At 43.8% G+C, this 17,942-nt stretch overlaps 1 protein-coding gene across 1 annotated transcript in view; it reads right to left on the bottom strand.

Annotated features, from left to right (window-relative positions):
• Positions 1-16,815, bottom strand: part of DNAJC11 (DnaJ heat shock protein family (Hsp40) member C11) — a 66,162-nt gene extending 49,347 nt beyond the window's left edge. Inside the window, 2 exon segments of the mRNA XM_077763976.1 lie at positions 14,803-14,952; positions 16,810-16,815. Coding sequence (XP_077620102.1) covers positions 14,803-14,952; positions 16,810-16,815 — 156 coding nt within the window.
• Positions 16,816-17,942: the final 1,127 nt, after the last annotated feature.

The raw sequence follows: 17,942 nt of genomic DNA, 5'->3' as shown, positions 1-17,942 counted from the left end.
TAAGAGGCTAATATATTAGAGAAAACAATCATCAGGTTATTTTTTGGACACCTTATGGATAAAGATGTAATTCTATGACATCAATAACTGAAAGGCATGGGAAAGATTTCTTGTATGTTACAGAAGTTAAGCTGGTTATAAATTCAAATTAGAGTATTAAGAAGTTAAATGTAGTTTCACATGTTAAATGTAACCACAAAGAAAACAGCTACAGAGTACATATGAAAAATGAGAAAGGAATAATAAGTTTCACTATTAAAAAAAAGACTAATTTGGAAATTAAAGGACAGAAAAGATATATAGCATTGCAAGGAAATAGCAAAACAACAGAAATAAGGCCTGCCTTATCAATAATTACTTTAAACATCAATGGGTTAAATTCTTCAATCAAAAGACAGAGATTAGCAGGATGAATTAAGAAAAACAAACCATGACCCAACTATTTGCTGTCTACAGGAGACTAGCTTTAGAACCAGACACAAATATGTGAAAAATAAAAGGATGGAAAAATATTCCCTGCAAATAAATAGTAACTGAAAGAGAGTAGGGTGGCTCCGCTAATATCAGACAAAATAGACACTAAATCAAAAAAGGTTGCAAGAAAAAAGGACAATATGTATTCACAGAATGTCCAATACAGCAAGATGTAACATGTAACAATTATAACTATTTGTTACCTAATAACAGACCACCAAAATATATGAAGCAAAAATTGACAAAATTGAAAAGAGAAATAGACAGTTCTACAATAATGGTTGGAAATTTCAGAATCTCGCTTCAATAATGTAGAGAATACTCAGACAGAAATCAGGAGACAGAGGACCCACAGCATGGTAAACCAACTAGACCTAACAGACACATACAGAATATTTTACTCATGACACCAGAACACACATTGGGATGTGTGCAGGTGGGATGTCCATGTGTGTAGGAAATCATAAAGAACCTACTAAAAGCTCTCAGCAAGGTGATAGGATTGGGGTATCAAAAAGTTCAATTCAGCAAGAAGATATATATTAAGCCACCAATGAAGTCTCAATAGATTTAAAAAGAGATAACCTAAATATCTTCTCCAAGTACAATGGGATGAAGTTTAAATCAGTAACAGAAAGATAACTGGAAAAATCACACATTTGTGGAAACTGAATAACACATTCTTAAATAACCAAGAAGAAAATACAAGGGAAATTAGAAAACAGATGAATGAAAAGAAACAAAATATACTGAGACTTCTAGGATGCAGTGAAAGCAGTGCTGAGGGAGAAATTTGTAGCCATAAATGTTTACATTAAAAAACAGGAGAGGGGCACCTGGGTGGATGCAACGTCAACACACAAAAATGAGCTGCATTTCTAGACGCTAAAAATAAACAATCTAAAAAGGAAACTAACAAAAACAGTTTCAGGACACCTGGGTGGCTAAGTCGGCTAAGCATCTGACTTTGGCTCAGGTTATGATCTCCTGGTTCACGAGTTTGAGCCCTGCACTGGGCTCTGTGCTGACGGCTCAGAGCCTGGAGCTGCTTTGGATTCTGTGTCTCCCTCTCTCTCTGCCCCTCCCCACTCTTACTCTGTCTTTCTCTCTCAAAAACAAACATTAAAACAATTTTTAAAAATCAGAAAACAACAAATAATAAAGAAAACCAGTTCCATTTACAATAGCATAAAAAACCAACAACAGTAACTTAACCAAGGAGGTAAAGGATTTTTATAATGAAAACTATGAAATGCTGCTGAAAGAATTAAAGACATAAAAAAAATGCAAGGACATTTCATATCAATGTACTGGAAGACTCAGTATTATTAAAATGTCAATACTACCCAAAGCAACTAAAAGATTCAATGCAATCCCTATCAAAATCCCAATGACAGTTTTTCTGCAGAAACAGAAAAACCCAGCCTAGGAGTCACATGGAATCTCAAGGGATCCCAAAGAGCCAAAACAATCTCAAAAAAGAACAAAGTTGGAGGATTCACATTTCCTTATTTCAAAGCTTACTACAGGGCTCCAGTATACAGTGTGGAGCTAGCATAAAGACAGACATATAGACCAACAGAATAGGACAGAGATATCTATTTTTAGTGGATACACTAATAAATGAATCTGGCAAAGTTGCAGGATACAAAGTCAATGCACAAAATCAGTTGCATCAACTTTTATATATGGTGTTAAGTACGGTTCCTACTTCATTCTTTTACATATGAACATCCTGGTCCAGTTTCCCCAGCACCATTTGTTGGAAGAACTGTCCTTTCCCTATTGAGCAGTCTTGACACCTTGTCAAAAATTATTTGACCATATACGTGAATCTGTCACAAGAAAACACAAGAACCCCTACAAACGGACAGTAACAGCTGTTAGCAAGGATGTGAAGAAATTGGCAGAGTCCGTGTACAGTGCTGGCGGGAATGCAGGGTGGTACAGGGTGGGAAAACAGCTCGGCAGTTCCTCAAAACACCAAAAATAGGTTATGATCCAGCAATTCCACTTCTGGGCACATACCCAAAAGAACCGGAAGCAGGGTCTCGGACAGGTATTTGTAAACCCATGTTCACAGCAATATTATCCACGATAGCCGAAACATGGAAGTGGCCCAAGTGTCCATCAACGTGATTGCTTGGCAACAAAATGTGGTGAAAACACACAATGGAATGCCATGTCTTAAAAAGGTAGGGGATGCTGACATATGCTACACCGGGGGGAGCTGGAACCTGTCACGCTAAGTGAAAGAGCCTGTCACACAATGATCAGTACTATGTGATTCTACTCGGATCAGGTACCCAGAGTAGTCAAAAATCACAGAGAGTTGAATAATGCTTGCCGGGGAGCAGGGGAGGGGGAGTAGAGAGCTGCTGTGTAATGGGTAGAATTTCAGTTTTGCCAGATGAAAAGACCTGAGGAGACGGTGGTGGTGGCTAAACGATGACATGTATGCACTTACCACCACTGAACTGTATATTTAACAGTGGGTAAGATGGTAAATTTTATGTTACTTGCATTTTACAATTTAAACAATTGAAAAAAAAAACCCCACCTAAAATATGAAAGCTAAAACCATAAAATTTCTAGAAAGAAAATATAGGAGATAACTTTTGTAACCATAAGTTAAAAGCTTTCCTATAAGAATAACAAAACAAAAATATCTGTAAAACATGTATTCGATAGACTTGTATCCAGAATATACCAAGAGTTCTTACAACTAAAGAAGAAAACCCAATAAAATAAAGAGTAAAAGCTTTAAACAGAAACTTCAACCAAAGGTGATACAGGAATGGCAAAAGTACAGGGAAAGACATTCAATATTATTAATCATTATGGAAGTGCCAATTAAAAACACATTAGAGGGGCGCCTGGGTGGCTCAGTCCAGTTAGGTATTCGACTTGGGCTCAGGTCACGATCTTGCGGTTCATGAGTTGAGCCCTGAGTCAGGCTCTATGTTGCCGGCTTGGAGCCTGGAATCTGCTTTGGATTCTGTGTCTCCCTCTTTCTCTGCCCCTCCCCCTGCTCACACACTGTCTCTCTCTCTCTCTCAAAAATAAAACATTTAAAAAATAATAAAACCCTCACAAGTAGATACTATACAACCATTAGAATGTCTAAAATGAGAAAGACTGAGAATTTTTAGTGTGGGTGAGGATGTGAAGCAAAATAAACACCAATTTCAAAAACATGAACAAAAGCTTTGTTGTCAGCATAAAGATAAAAATGGCCATCAATTCTTCTGGTCAAAATAGGTTAAAGCAATGAGTCCAGTGCTAAGTTTTCCCCTGTTGAATCATCTATAAAAAACCTTTATTCTTATTAGAAAGATATACACACTCATCATGGATAAAATGAAAAGTATATAGCAGCCGGCTGGCTCAGTTTGTGGAGTGTGTGACTCCTGATCTTGGGGTTGTGAGTGTGAGCTCCACACTGGGTGTAGAGATCACTTAAAAAAAAAAAAAACCCTAAAAAAGTAAAAATAAAAATAAAAGTAAAAACAGGGGCTCCTGGGTGGCTCAGTCAATGAAGTGTCGAACTCTCAGTTTCAGCTTAGGTAATGATCACGGTTTGTTCGTGAGTTCGAGTCCTGTGTTGGGCTCTGTGCCGACAGCATGGAGTCGGCTTGGGATCCTCTCTCTCCCTTTCTTTCTGCCCCTCCCCTGCTCACATGCATGCTCTCTCTAGAAATAAACTTTTAAAAAGAAAACAAAGAAAAATGTAGATAAAATGTTTTTTCTGTAATTGTATAATCTTTTTTTTTGTTTAAAAGTCTTTATAGTTTTGTTTTTGTGACTTTTATTGGTCATTAAGTATTTTCCACATATTTTTATTTTATTTTTTTAATCTTGAGAGAGTGCTCACAGGCGTGTAAGTTGGGGAGGGGTAGAGGGAAAGGGAGAGACTCTCCCAGCTCCTCGCCTAGCGAGGAACCTGACCCGGGGCTAAGCCTCATGACCATGAGATCATGACCTGAGTCAAAATCAAGACATTTAACTGACTGAGCCACCCAGGCACCCTGAAACTTAATTTAATTTTATTACAACTATGTAAATATAGCTCACAGCTGAATGAACCAGTATACCATGATTGTATTTCTTTTCCCGAACTACTTTTAATTTTTCCTGACATTAACTGCCTAATTTTTTCCCATTTGCTTTAGCTTTCTCTGTATCTATCAGATTCTGCTCCAGCTCCTCATGGTAAAGCACTTAAAAGTGGAGACTTCTAATATTCTTTTCACTATGAAAATACAAAATAGTTCACGAATTCCAGGTTTTTCTTTTTTCCTAAGAGGTGCGCTTCCCAGAGATCTCTGCGTCGTGTCGGATGTTAGGTCTGGTAAACCAACTGCATCGTCGGATTTTCTGGTCACCAATACTCCAGGGGAGCTTGCCGGGTCCGTCTCTTCTATTCTGTGGCCTGTGCCCTTTCTCTTTCCTGGCTTTCTTCTTTATTTCAGTAAAGCTCAATCTCCAGTAGTTTCCTTTACAAAGGTTGGGTAGGAAGAAAAATATTCTAGGCTTCGCAGATCTTGAAAAAAAATGTTTTTAAAGTAAGCTCTCCACCCATAATGGGGCTTGAACTCACAATCTTGAGATCAAGAGTTGCATGCTCTACTGAGTGAGCCAGCCAGGCACCCCTCAATATGTTCTTATATTCTTCTTCTTTTTTTTTTTTTTATGAAGTTTATTTATTTACTTTTGAGAGAGACAGCGTGAGTGGGGGAGGGGCGGGGGGGGAGAGAAAGAATCCCCAGCAGGCTCCACAGCACTGTCAGTGTCAAGCCTGACAAGGGGCTTGAACTCACGAAACTGCGAGATTATGACCTGACCCAAAACCAAGAGTTCTGACCTGACCCAAGAGATTATGACCTGACCCAAAACCAAGAGCTGAGCCACCCAGGCACCTGAAAATGTTTATACTCTGCCTTTATATTTGACAAGTAGTTAGCTGAGGATACAATTCTTGCTTCGAAGTATTTCTTCCTCAGAATTTTTACTGTATTGTTTCATCGTCTTCTAGCTTAGAGTACTACTCAGAGATAGGTTAAATATCATTCCAATCTCCAGTCCTTTGTGATCTGTTTGGAAACTTTTGGGCTGCTTTCTTTAACCCATGATTATACACAGGACAGTACTTTTCTCCTCACCCACTGTGCTAGTTACTTGATTGGCCCTTTCCATCTAGAGTCTCATATTTTTTGGTTCTGAGAATTTTTCTGATACTGTTTCATAATGTCTTCCCTTTTTACTGCCTAAGAGCTGGTCTCCTAATTTTTAAATTTTACTTTCATGGAGATTTCCCTATCTTGCCCCTTTACTGAATTTTAATTTCTACCTTATTTTTAATTTCCAACAGTTCCTTCTTTTGTATATAGTTCCTTTAAAAGTATCACCTTGTTCTTATTTCTTACATGTAGTATCTTATCTCTCTGAAGATGATATAGTTTTCAAATTTGCTGCACTGCTTCCTTCGTTTCTCTTTGCTGTCTGCACGATCTTAGAATTTCAGACAGGAGCATTCCTTCAAATATCTGATGGTTCTTTAGTATCAATTTAAATGTAAGATACTAAGAAAGTATTTGGAAGCTCTATGTAAATAGGCCTTGTCATCTGATGCGCTTTTTGTGAAATGCCTGGGAGAGGACCGGGAAGGGGAGTTTCATTTGGCAGTGTTTGTTTGTTTGTTTGTTTTTCTTGATAGGTTAGTTTCTTCGGGAAAGAGCACAANAGTATTTGGAAGCTCTATGTAAATAGGCCTTGTCATCTGATGCGCTTTTTGTGAAATGCCTGGGAGAGGACCGGGAAGGGGAGTTTCATTTGGCAGTATTTGTTTGTTTGTTTTTTTTTCTAATAGGTTAGTTTCTTCAGGAAAGAGCACAGAGAACAAACAGAAAAAGCTGTAAGTCTCACCAGGCAGCATGTAATCACGCATGTATTCCCTGCTTTTGTAAGGGTGTCACTCTCTTCCTCTACTGCGTCTAGGTCTAGGCTCTAAAGCCTTCCTGGTTCAATTTCTCCAGGGAATAAATGTCACGTCTCCTGGCTGGATAGGCTAGTAGACTCATCTCCTAAGCACTGAGTGCTACCATTAGAAAGAAAGCCATCTTTATCCACATGATAGAGAAAAATAGGTACCCTGTTTTAAATTACACGTTTGTTTACGTTAAAAATGGGGGGCACCTGGGGAGACTCAGTCAGTTAAGCATCCAACCTCGGCTCAGGTCATGGTCTCAATGGTTCAAGTGTTCAAGTCCTATGTCAGGCTCTCTGCTGGCAGTGCAGAGCCTGCTTCTGATTCTCTGTCTCCCGTTCTCTCTGCCCCTCCCCACTTGCTCTCTCAAAAATAAACATTTAAAAAATTGCATGCTTGTTTACTACTGAGGGTGGATATTTTTCTATATATTTATTTGCATTTTAGGTTTCTTCTTTTATGAAATAACCTATTTGTTTCCATTGTATTGTTTTCCTATTAGGGTATTTATTTTATTTTAAAATTTTTATTAAAAAAATTTTTTTTAACGTTTACTTATTGAGAGAGAGAGAGCATGAGCAGGGGAGGGGCAGAGAGAGAAGGAGACACAGAATCTGAAGCAGGCTCCATGCTCTGAGCTGTCAGCACAGAGCCCAATGTGGGGCTCAAACCCGTGAGCAAGATCATGACCTGAGCCAAAGTCGGATGTTCAACTGACTGAGCCACCAGGTGCCCCCCCTTTAAATTTCTTAACACTTAACCGACTGAGCCATCCAGGCACCCCCNATCATGACCTGAGCCGAAGTCGGATGTTCAACTGACTGAGCCACCAGGTGCCCCCCCTTTAAATTTAACGCTTAACCGACTGAGCCATCCAGGCACCCCTCTCCTTTTTAAAAAATTTTTAAGAGTTCTTTACATACAATGGAGATATTGTTTATCAAATAAATATATTGCATATTCCTTTCGAGTTTTTAAATTGTTTATGGTCTTTTTAAAAAATAGAATTTATTGTCAAAATTGGTTTCCATACGGGTTTTTTTCTTTCAGGAAACACAGAAGTTCTCCATTTTTACAAAATCAAACCTATACATTGTCTCTCTTCTGATCTCTGCTGTGGTATCATCCTTAGAAAAGTCTCTGACTCCAGTTTCATCATACTTGCCTCCATTAAATAATGAAGCCCTTGAAGAAGCTACCACCATCTTCACCTCCCTAAACTCTAGTGAAGCCCAGCTCTGTAATCAACACGACGGCACACACTCAAGGAGTATACTGCACTCTGCTTTTATTTCCTCTCTTCATTTAACAAAGTAAGCTCAACTGTGTGAGGAACGCCCATCTGCGTGAACCGTGACTATACTGGTCCCGACCAGTGAGGTCAGCGGTTCTCCAGGAATGATGTGGGACCCCCCTGGAAGTCTGAAAACTATTTCTGACAAAACTAAGCCGTTACTTGTCTTTTTCCCATTGTGTCATGTGTACAGTGCAATATTCTTAAGGCCAAATGATACATGATGACATCATTGTTTTGATGGTTGATAGAACGTGTACTTGTGTATTGTGTTTGCTAGTAATTTCTAAGGTGGTAGTTTTACAGCACAAATATGAGATTTCAGAGGTTCATTTAACTGGTTCTCAGTCCTTTTGCTGTAGTTGCTGTTTTTCTTTATATCTGCTGTGATGTCTGTATCTCTCTAACTTTTTGAAATCCTTCAGTCTTCCTGTGCCTTACTGAAATACAAGTACGCTTTATGTCTCCTTTTATATTTTATTAATTGAGTTTTAATTTCTTTTTAAGTTTATTTATTCTGAGAGAGAGAGAGCGAGAGCATGTGCATGTGCAGGAGGGGCAGAGACGGAGAGGGAGAGAATCCCAAGTAGGCTCTGCACTGTCAGCAAGAGCCTGACGTGGGGCTCGAACTCATGAACCGTGAGATCATGATCTGATCTGAAACCAAGAGTGAGACATTGAACCAACTGAGCCACCCAGACTCTCTGAGTTTTAATTTCTAATCAAAGTCAATAGCTATAACCTATGTCAACAAAAGTTCAATGATTTAAAAATGTAAACAGGTCTCAAAAAGTTGGAGAATTGCTGGCTTAGATCAAACCGTGTTACCAGGCCATCCCAAATGCCAAAGGGTTATTTTTCCCTTTCACGTGGCCACCTTAGGTCAGCTGGTACTCGGCTGGCAACGTCCTCAGGTCCCAAGTTTGAGACAGCAGCCACCTCGGAACCACTGCCGGTCTTTTTTTAAAAATTTTTTTGTTTGTTTAGAGACAGAGGCACTAATGGGGGAGGAGCAGAGAGAGAAAAAGGTAGAGCATCCCAAGCAGACTCCCCGCTGCCAGCACAGAGCCTGAGGCGCGGCTTGAACCCACGAACAGCAAGCTCATGCTCTGAGCTGAAACCAAGAGTCGGACGCCTAACCAACTGAAGCACCCAGGTGTCTCTGAGCCACTTCAAGTCTCTAAGGTGGAGGGAAGGGCCCGAGACAGACCCTCTGGCTCGCACCAGCCTGCGCAGGGCCCACATCACTGCCACACAGATGGCTGGCCAGAACTGGTCACAAGGCCTCGCTCAGCCACTAGGGCCCAGAAGCATGGTCCTGGCCGACAAGCAAAGAACCAATAAACGGTGTGCAGCACTTAAAACACAATGATGATGCTTAATTCAGAACCCTGAAGACCCAACAGAGCATGCAAGCAGCAACTTACCCCTCACACTCCCATTCATTTTAGGAAAAGGAAAGCCACTCAGTCTTTTGTTGCTAAAGCCTAGACTTTCCAGCTCAAACCTCCAGGCTGTATCTACATGGCTGGATTTCAGGAAGAAGTTAACGCAAACTAGGTTTTGTTGGGTTTGGGGAAGTTTGCCTCATTACCACGACTGGAGATTCATTACCGCCCATATGTTCCATCACAATCTGATTGAAATCAACTGCGTCAGCTAATAAAACCTGTAATTTTTTATGATACTTGGTGCTCAGACTATTGAAAGGAAAAAGCAGATTTCAGAGCTAATTAACACCAAGAAAGCCTGGGTTCTTTGTGCTGAGTAAGAGCTGTTTCGTGGAGGGGAGGGGGTATTGCAGGTTACTTGGCGTCACCGAGGAGACTGAGTCACGTCCTCATCAAGCACCAAACTAGACTTGGAAAAACGGCCTACTTCATTTTGGAAAGGTTCCAGTGCACGGTCCGAAGCTTCCCATGACAACGCGCTCACACACAGCGCTGCCGTCTTCCGCTGTCACTCGCCCTGCCCGCCACAGCCTTCTACGTTTCCATTTGGAGGGTCTGGAAGGAAGCTGGGGTTCATCCATCAAGGGCAAGACTCCGACGCCGTCCGCGGACTCACCCTCAACCCCAGGCGTGGTGCACTCTTTGTGCCTGCCCCATCTTTACAAGGCGCCTCTCAAGCAGAACAGGATTTCAAGTGAGACTGAACCCGTGTTGTCCATCCTGAAAATGAGGCTCTGACAAGGGAAAAGAACTACAATCGAATCCATCTGAAACTTACTTACTTTTACCAGTATCAATACTGATGCCGGTGCAAGAGATGAGAAAGAACCTTTTCTCCTGGCCTGGCCCCCCGTCTCCGCAGGCCTTGGCTCACTCGGGGAGCGAGCATAAAGGCATGCGCGTGAATTCGCGCTCTTCCTCTTGTATCTGACTTTGAACAGGTTTATAAGTGGTAATTTAGAAATAACCAAGCTGAGAACTGATGCGCTCCTCAGATACACTCCTCTAGAGCGCTTTGTTGCCAAACTGCAGTGGGCTCTCGGACCGCGGTCCACAAAGTGAAATGCGTCCAGACAGGGGCGCCTGGGTGGCTTAGTCGGTTAAGCGTCCGACTTTCGCTTAGGTCATGATCTCGAGGTTCGTGGGTTCGAGCCCCGCATCGGGCTCTGTGCTGGCTGCCAGCTCGGAGCCTGGAGCCTGTTTCGGTCTGTGACTCCCTCTCTCTCTGACCCTCCCCTGCTCACGCTGTCTCTCTCTCTCTCTCTCCTAGAAATAAATTAAAAACATTAAAAAAAAAAAAAAGAAATGCGTCCAGACAAGTGAATATGATGTTAGCAGATACTGACCTCTTCCAGTCGGTACACTTACTGGGTGCCCACCCTGCTCTGAGTACCACAGGAGGTACAAAAGACGTATAATATTAAGGAGATTACAAAGTAGGTGTGCTTGTGTATGTGTGTTTCCCCTAAAAATACCCACACATGTGGATTTAACTGGAAAACAAAAGACAGAAATGCCAGTATTAATGGCGGGGAAGTAAGTTCGGGGCAGTCAGAATGCGAAGAAAACTTTATGGAGGTGGAGGGAGCCAAATGGGAATGCAAAAGGTAGATTGTGATTTGCTTTGGTATCCAAGACAGACGGGGGCATTTTGGAGGAAAAGAGCATCCTGACGAACAGGCCAGTGTTAGGGACAGAGACAGAACACTGACCAAACTGACAAGAACCAAGAAGTGTAAGCAGGAGGTTGGCAGGAAATGAACTTGGATGTCCATCCACCTGCTCGTTCATTCAGTAAACATTTGGTAGGTACTTGCTATGCCCACACTGTACAAAGGGACAGAACGGTGACTCAGACAGCCACGGTCCCTGACCACATGGTGCTTATTTTGCAGCGGAGAAAAGCAGAACATCGCCATCAGGTAGGCAAAAAATACATGAAACATCTCATATACAAGGGGCTTTAAAATGCAGCCAAGAGTTTGACCCTGACCCAGTAACCAATGGGAGGCCACGAAAGGTTTCTGGGTAGGCAAATAATGCGATCAGTACTGTCTGTTGATATTAACTTGGTACAGCCTGACCAGAACTGACACAAACCAAAATCAGAGAGACCTAAGGGAAACTGAGGCAGAAGTGCCGGGTTGAAGCCAGAGGGCTGGTTGGGAGCCCAGCAGCCAGAGTGGAAATGAAGGATCAGAGTTGGCAGGGGGCCGAGGGGAGGCTTTGTGAGCGGAGTACGTTTGTCAGTCAAAAGGGGCTCAACACCGTATGGAGGAACAAACCGAAGAGCATTCCCGTGGGCTGGGAGGAAGTGGAAGCGTCAGGCTGGGGGGAAAGGCNAGTCAAAAGGGGCTCAACACCGTATGGAGGAACAAACCGAAGAGCATTCCCGTGGGCTGGGGAGGAAGTGGAAGCGTCAGGCTGGGGAGAAAGGTGAACCTGAACACCTGCGTACAGTGCCCGGAAGGCACACTGAGATGCAGGAGAGTAAGAGCCAAGCTCCTGAGGCCCACACCCGGGGGAGTCCTCAGGACGGAGAACGAGCAGCCGGCAAGGAAAGAAAGGAGGGCAAAGAGAGCATCACAGGAGCCAAAGGATCTTCAAGGCTGCCCTTGGTGGCACACATCCATTTGCATAAAATGCTCCCACTGTTTTCCCTCATTTGATGCTTTAATATTCACAGGACACCTGGGGGCGCCTGGGTGGCTCAGTCGACTGAGCATAGGACTGTGGCTCAGGTCATGATCTCACTGTTTGAGAGTTCGAGCCTCACATGGGGCTTGCTGCTGTCAGTGCTGACCCTGCTTCAGATCCTCTGTCCCCTCAGCTCTGCCCCTCCCCCACTTGCAGGCACATGCGTGCACTCTCTCCCTCTCTCTCAAAGACAATTAAACATAAAAAAATACTCACAGAACGCCTTTTAAATGGGACCTCCATTTAAAAGGAGATAGGGGCACCTGGATGGCTCAGTCAGTTGAGTATCTGACTTCGGCTCAGGTCATGATCTCACGGTTCGTGGGTTCGAGCCTCGCGTCGGGCTCTGTGCTGAAAGCTAGCTCAGAGCCTGGAGACTGCTTCGGATTCTGTGCCTCCCTCTCTCTCTGACCCTCCCCTGCTAACGCTGTCTCTCTCTCAAAAATAAACATTAAAAAAATAAATAAAAGCAGGTAAACACAGTGAGGATCAGAAAGATTTAAAAGTGTGGGGCGCCTGGGTGGCTTAGTCGGTTAAGCGTCCGACTTTCGCTTAGGTCATGATCTCGCGGTTCGTGGGTTCGAGCCCCGCGTCGGGCTCTGTGCTGACTGCCGGCCCGGAGCCTGGAGCCTGTTTCAGAGTCTGTGACTCCCTCTCTCTCTGACCCTCCCCTGCTCACGCTGTCTCTCTCTCTCTCTCCTAGAAATAAATAAAACATTAAAAAATTAAAAAAAAGAAAAAAAAGAAAGATTTAAAAGTGTGACCTGAGGGGCGCCTGGGTGGCTCAGTCGGTTAAACATCCGACTGGCTCAGGTCGTGATCTCACAGTTCGTGGGTTCGAGCCCTGTGTCAGGCTCTGTGCTGACAGCTCAGAGCCTGGAGTCTGTTTCAGATTCTGTGTCTACCTCTCTCTCTGACCCTCCCCTGCTCATGCTGTCTCTCTCTCAGAAATTAAAAAAAAAAAAAAAAAAAAAGTGTGATCTGAGGTAGAGAAGGAGCTTCCTGGGCTACGGACCCCTGACCCAAAAGCTGGCTGGAGGCTAAGAGCCGTGCGCCCCGGCCCAGACCACACTGTGGTTCACGAGACTGAAAAGAGGGGAGAGGTGTAGAGGCTGTAGAGAGGGGACAGGTATTTACAAAACATCGATCATACAGCAGACTCATCCAAACTGTGTGAAGAACTCTGACAAATAAGTGCATTTCTTATTAACTTTTATGCTCATAATACTAATAAAAATATACTGACATTTACTTTACATCCTAACATGACCATTACTATGTGGAGCACTTACGTGAATTCTTGCTTAATTTCCCCCAAAGCTCTAGGACAGTGAAATTACTGTCTGGGGTTTCTGGACGGAGAGACAGGCTCACAGAGGCCCACGGGCCTGCCCCAGATAAGGCTGCTTGCTACAAAGTCGAACTCAAACCTGACCTCAAGGGCTTCAACTCTCGAAGCTCCACCACCATCTCTGCCTTTTCAATAACCACCAACAAATGCGCACAGGGGCTTCGCGTGGAAGGTGCTGGGCTCAGTGGCTCAACTGTCCTTCCCCTGGACCCCTGAACGTGGCCACAGCACCGTGGGGTCCAGGGGTCAGGCGGACACAGCCCACGTCATGGGATTTTGACAAGTCAACCTCCTACACCCACCTTCGATGCCGCTTCGGGAAGGTGGGCTTCAAAGAGGGACAATGAAGTCACGAGCAAGTCAGAAAAGTGAAATGGGAGGTTGATCAAATAACTCCAAGACCTAAGTTGTCTTACACAGAAGCAAAAAACTTACAAAATTTATACAACTCACTCCCCCCAAGATGGCAATATCAATTCAAAAACAGAATAGGCGAGCAGTAACGACAGAAGTCTACACACTAACCAAGACAAGGCAAGGCTCTGGTCACCTTCAAGGTTCACGGGGCAGGGGAGTCCTGCCCTCAAGGCCACCTCTGCAGACACCGGACTGTGAGAACAAAGGAGCCCGTGGAGCAGAAAGTTCGATTCCCGACCAGAGGTCATCCCCAGGGCTGAGGGGAGATTTTCTGACCGCTGGACAATTCGCTGCTCGTATCTGTACGTGGTCCTGGAGCCCTGCAGACGCAGCAGTGAACAAAAACGCCAGCGTCTTAGGGAAATGAGCGCCAGTTCCTTGGGTCAGAAGGGATGGTTCAGACCTGCCTTCACATCAAGAGCTTGGCTTATTGTTCCCTGAGCGCCTGACCTTCCACTTGCTCTCTCCATGTCCAGCTGTTAAATCCTGCCCACTTCTTGTGGTTGATAGCTGCTGGCATTTTACCACTGAAGAATGTTCTGGCTCCTCCAAACGAGGGAGGGAACACTGTGCACTCACAGTATGCGGAAGTGGTTCCAACAGTCCGGGAGCCAAACGGGAGCCGGCCACCAGGCTATGAACTTGGGAGGAGGCTCGAAGCTCCAAGCTCCTTCAAGGGAAAAAGGGACCTTGATAAAGCAGGGGCCGCGACGGTGATGATACAGCAGGAACGTTCCCGATGGAATCTCTCCCACTGGGGCCCCTTGTGCCATTTCATGTATTCATCCCTGCTGGCTGTCTTAAATCCTTTCGTGAACAAGGTAGGGTATAAGTAAAATAAAAATCAAAGTTTCATGAAAGTAAACACTAGAATTCCACAGCCCAGCGAAACGTGAGAACACATCACCCCCTTGTCCTGTATTCTCTTATCCTGTTTTACTACTGAACTCACAGCAAATATACAAGCTTTCCACTCAAGTCTCTTCAGCAAAGAAAAAAAAGAGGAGGAATTTTGGAAGATCATGCAGAACTAAGCATTAAAATTTCAAGAAGCAATTGTCTGAAATACCCGAAGCCGAAAGGCAGTAACTAGCCTCTGGTTCATTAAAGAAAACACATTTTAAAAAGTAACCTCATGGTGTCCGCTAATCAGATGACGACGCTGGGACCAAGTGGGTATCCTCAGAGCCGCCTCTGCACCTGGAAGCCTTCTGAACTCTAGCTGGGCACCCTCGTGACCCCAGTGCTGCCTTCCGATCAGGGAGGTCCCCCCCTTCCTGCCCTGCCCCTCAGAGGCTGACAGCTCAGGACGGTTAGTCTATCTTTGGGTCCCACGGCGCCTCTACTGCAGACACTGGCTGTCTTTCTGGATTATCCCTTCCAGCCTGCTCCCAGGCTTAGCCCCACCTCTGCGAACCCCTCCCCGCTGCCTCCAAATCAAACTCATGACTTTGCAGGAAGCAGAGTTCAGAGAGAACTAGCTTTTGAAGATAAGAAACTCAGTATTTTGAACACAAAGAGAAAAGATACCTTTGGGAATTCATAACCTAACACTTAGCATAAATTCTGACGCTATGTTTGTTTTAAAATTTTTTTTTAATGTTTACTTATTTTTGAGGGAGAGAGAGAGCGTGAGCAGGGGAGGGGCGGAGAGAGAAGGAGACAGAATCTGAAGCAGGCTCCAGGTTCTGACCTGCCAGCACAGAGCCCGATGTGGGACTTAAGCTCCCGAACTGCGAGATCATGACCTGAGCTGAAGTCGGCCGCTTAACTGAGCCACCCCGGTGCCTGTTTTTTGTTTTTTTGAAATTAATAGACGAATAGGATCCTTAGCCAGGATGAAGTATATCGAAGCTTTCCATGTTCACGTATGTCCTTTTTTTTTAAAGTTTTTTTTTTTTAAATTTTTTTTTTTTTTTCTAGGAGAGANGAAACAGGCTCCAGGCTCTGAGCTGGCAGTCAGCACAGAGCCCGACGCGGGGCTCGAACCCACGAACCGTGAGATCATGACCCAAGCGAAAGTCGGACGCTCAACCGACTAAGCCACCCAGGCGTCCCTCACGTATGTCCTTTTAAACGAAGCAAAACCTCATGCTTTATCAAAATTCAAGAAATAACAATAAATATTAAACGAACATCTACTTGTACGTATCCTTGCTACCTTGCCAAACTCCAGTACAGAGCATGCTGGCTCACAGTGAGTTCCTGATACATCACTGCCTGTTACCTACATCTCAATGTCAAAGAAAACAGGAAACAGGAAGAGTAAACTACTAGCCCAGAGATAGGAACCTGCTCAGGCCAATAGTAAAATTGGGATTTGAACACAGGACATTCTGGCTGCAAAGCCACAGTGCTGCCTTCTTCTACTCTCTCAGTAACCCTGAAGTGCTGTAGTGCAGGGCTAAATGGGACACTTTAAGAGATTAAATGACTTTTTAAAAAAAAAAAAAGGTTAAATGACTTGCCACCCAGGGGCAATGTGGGCTGAAACTCCTGTTTCTAATGACCTTGCTCCTCAGCCTCTTTGCTTACAGGCCACCTTAAGAATGTGATAATCTGGATAAGATAGGTTTTTGGACAACCAAGGTTTAACATGACTTCCCGAATGCACACATTTTAAGCAGAGTCATTGTTATAAATACCAAACTCTGAACAGAAGGTGGTAGATGGGAAACTCCTTGGGGGAGCAACCTTCCCAGACCTTTCTTGATATCCGTCCCTCCTTCCGGCTAAATGGCCTGCCCGTCACAAGGTTAGAAAAGCACCGGATGAGTAAGCACCACCTCGCGGCTTCAGGGGCCGGAGTGTGCACCTGGCTCAGCCCACGCATCCACGCTCTACTTTCTTCAGACGGCCAGCCGAGCCATCTTGTTGGACTGTGTCAATCTGGACAGTGCCCAGTAGACCCTCCTCTGCTGCTCTAGCCCTTTCTTCCCACCTGCAGCCCAAGCTCGAACGGTTAGCCCCACTCTGTGACTGTAACCTCCAGCCAGAGAAACCCAGACAACCAAACACTGTGGGAAGAATGGTGTGCTCTACGCCAGGGAACACACAAGCACAAGGACTCTAGGAAAACTTTTTATTGGTAGGTGACAGTTTTGCGAACCTAGTGTCAAGGCTGATGTAGAAGACTGACCTCCATGTGTGGATTAGCAAGGAAAAAGCCTTTTCACGTATGCTTATTTTGTTACTTAGCTGTATTTTAAAAAAGTGTTTAACATTAGAGAAGGAGGGGCGCCTGGGTGGCTCAGTCCGTTAAGCCTCTGACTTCGGCTCAGGTCATGATCTCACTGTTCGTTGGTTCGAGCCCCGAGTCAGGCTGTGTGCTGACAGCTCGGAGCCTGGAGCCCTCTATGGATTCTGTGTCTCCCTCTCTCTCTGCCCCTCCCCTGCTCACGCTGTCTCTCTCTCTCTCTCAGAAGTAAATAAAACATTAAAAAAAACAACAACAAAAACAAAACCTGAGAAGGAGACTGGCCCCTTGAAAGCTAAATTGACTGGGACCAAAGATCCTAAAATGGGTTAGGAACACTGCTGAATGTCATACGTAGAAATGAAAGAGCTTCTTTTAATGGTAATGCCACATTGATAAAGCAGGTATTTGAGTCAATTACTTAGAAATAAATTCAGCCTTAAAAAAAGGAATATATTCAGTTTAGAATGTGCCAATTAAAATGTCTATAAAATGTATAAAGATCAAGAAAATTTTACTGATTGGCCAGGAATCCTTTCTCCAAATTAAGTTCTGGAAAATCATCCGAGAAATCTCAAATTAGTTAGATTTCAGGTGCATGACAACACATTTGACTGCGCTAAACCTCAGATGCCAATCAGGTTTCAATGTGCACAGTTAATGATAAATTATTCCCTCCCCTCTGTGTGATAATGGCTCTACTCTGCAAACAGAAAATCCAGAACACTGGAGAAAAGGGAGTCTTAAAGATCACACAGATCTTGTTTAGAGAAGAATCTGGTCCTGTCTAGTTGCCTGCTTCGTTCTCTTAAATACAATACAAGCAGATATTTTGAAGTTTAAAACCTGGAAAAAGAGATCTGTAAGCTGATTCTTGACAATTCTAGATCACTCCAATTATAACTATGTACTATGCTTGGAATTTTTGAAAAATTAAATAGAATTTCCTGGTTTTGTGTCAGGTTGCTTCCATTTGAAGTCTCTGAGCTTCCTGAACACAGTGTTGAAGGTAGCCTCTGGAAGGTACTCTGAAGTTCTTTTTTTTTTTTTTTTTTTTTGGTTTTTTTCATTTTTTT

Source organism: Crocuta crocuta, unplaced genomic scaffold (genome assembly GCF_008692635.1).
Source record: "Crocuta crocuta isolate KB4526 unplaced genomic scaffold, BGI_CrCroc_1.0 scaffold13, whole genome shotgun sequence".
In the NCBI taxonomy this organism is placed as follows: Eukaryota; Metazoa; Chordata; class Mammalia; order Carnivora; family Hyaenidae; genus Crocuta; species Crocuta crocuta.
This window is presented reverse-complemented; position numbering and strand designations above follow the sequence as displayed.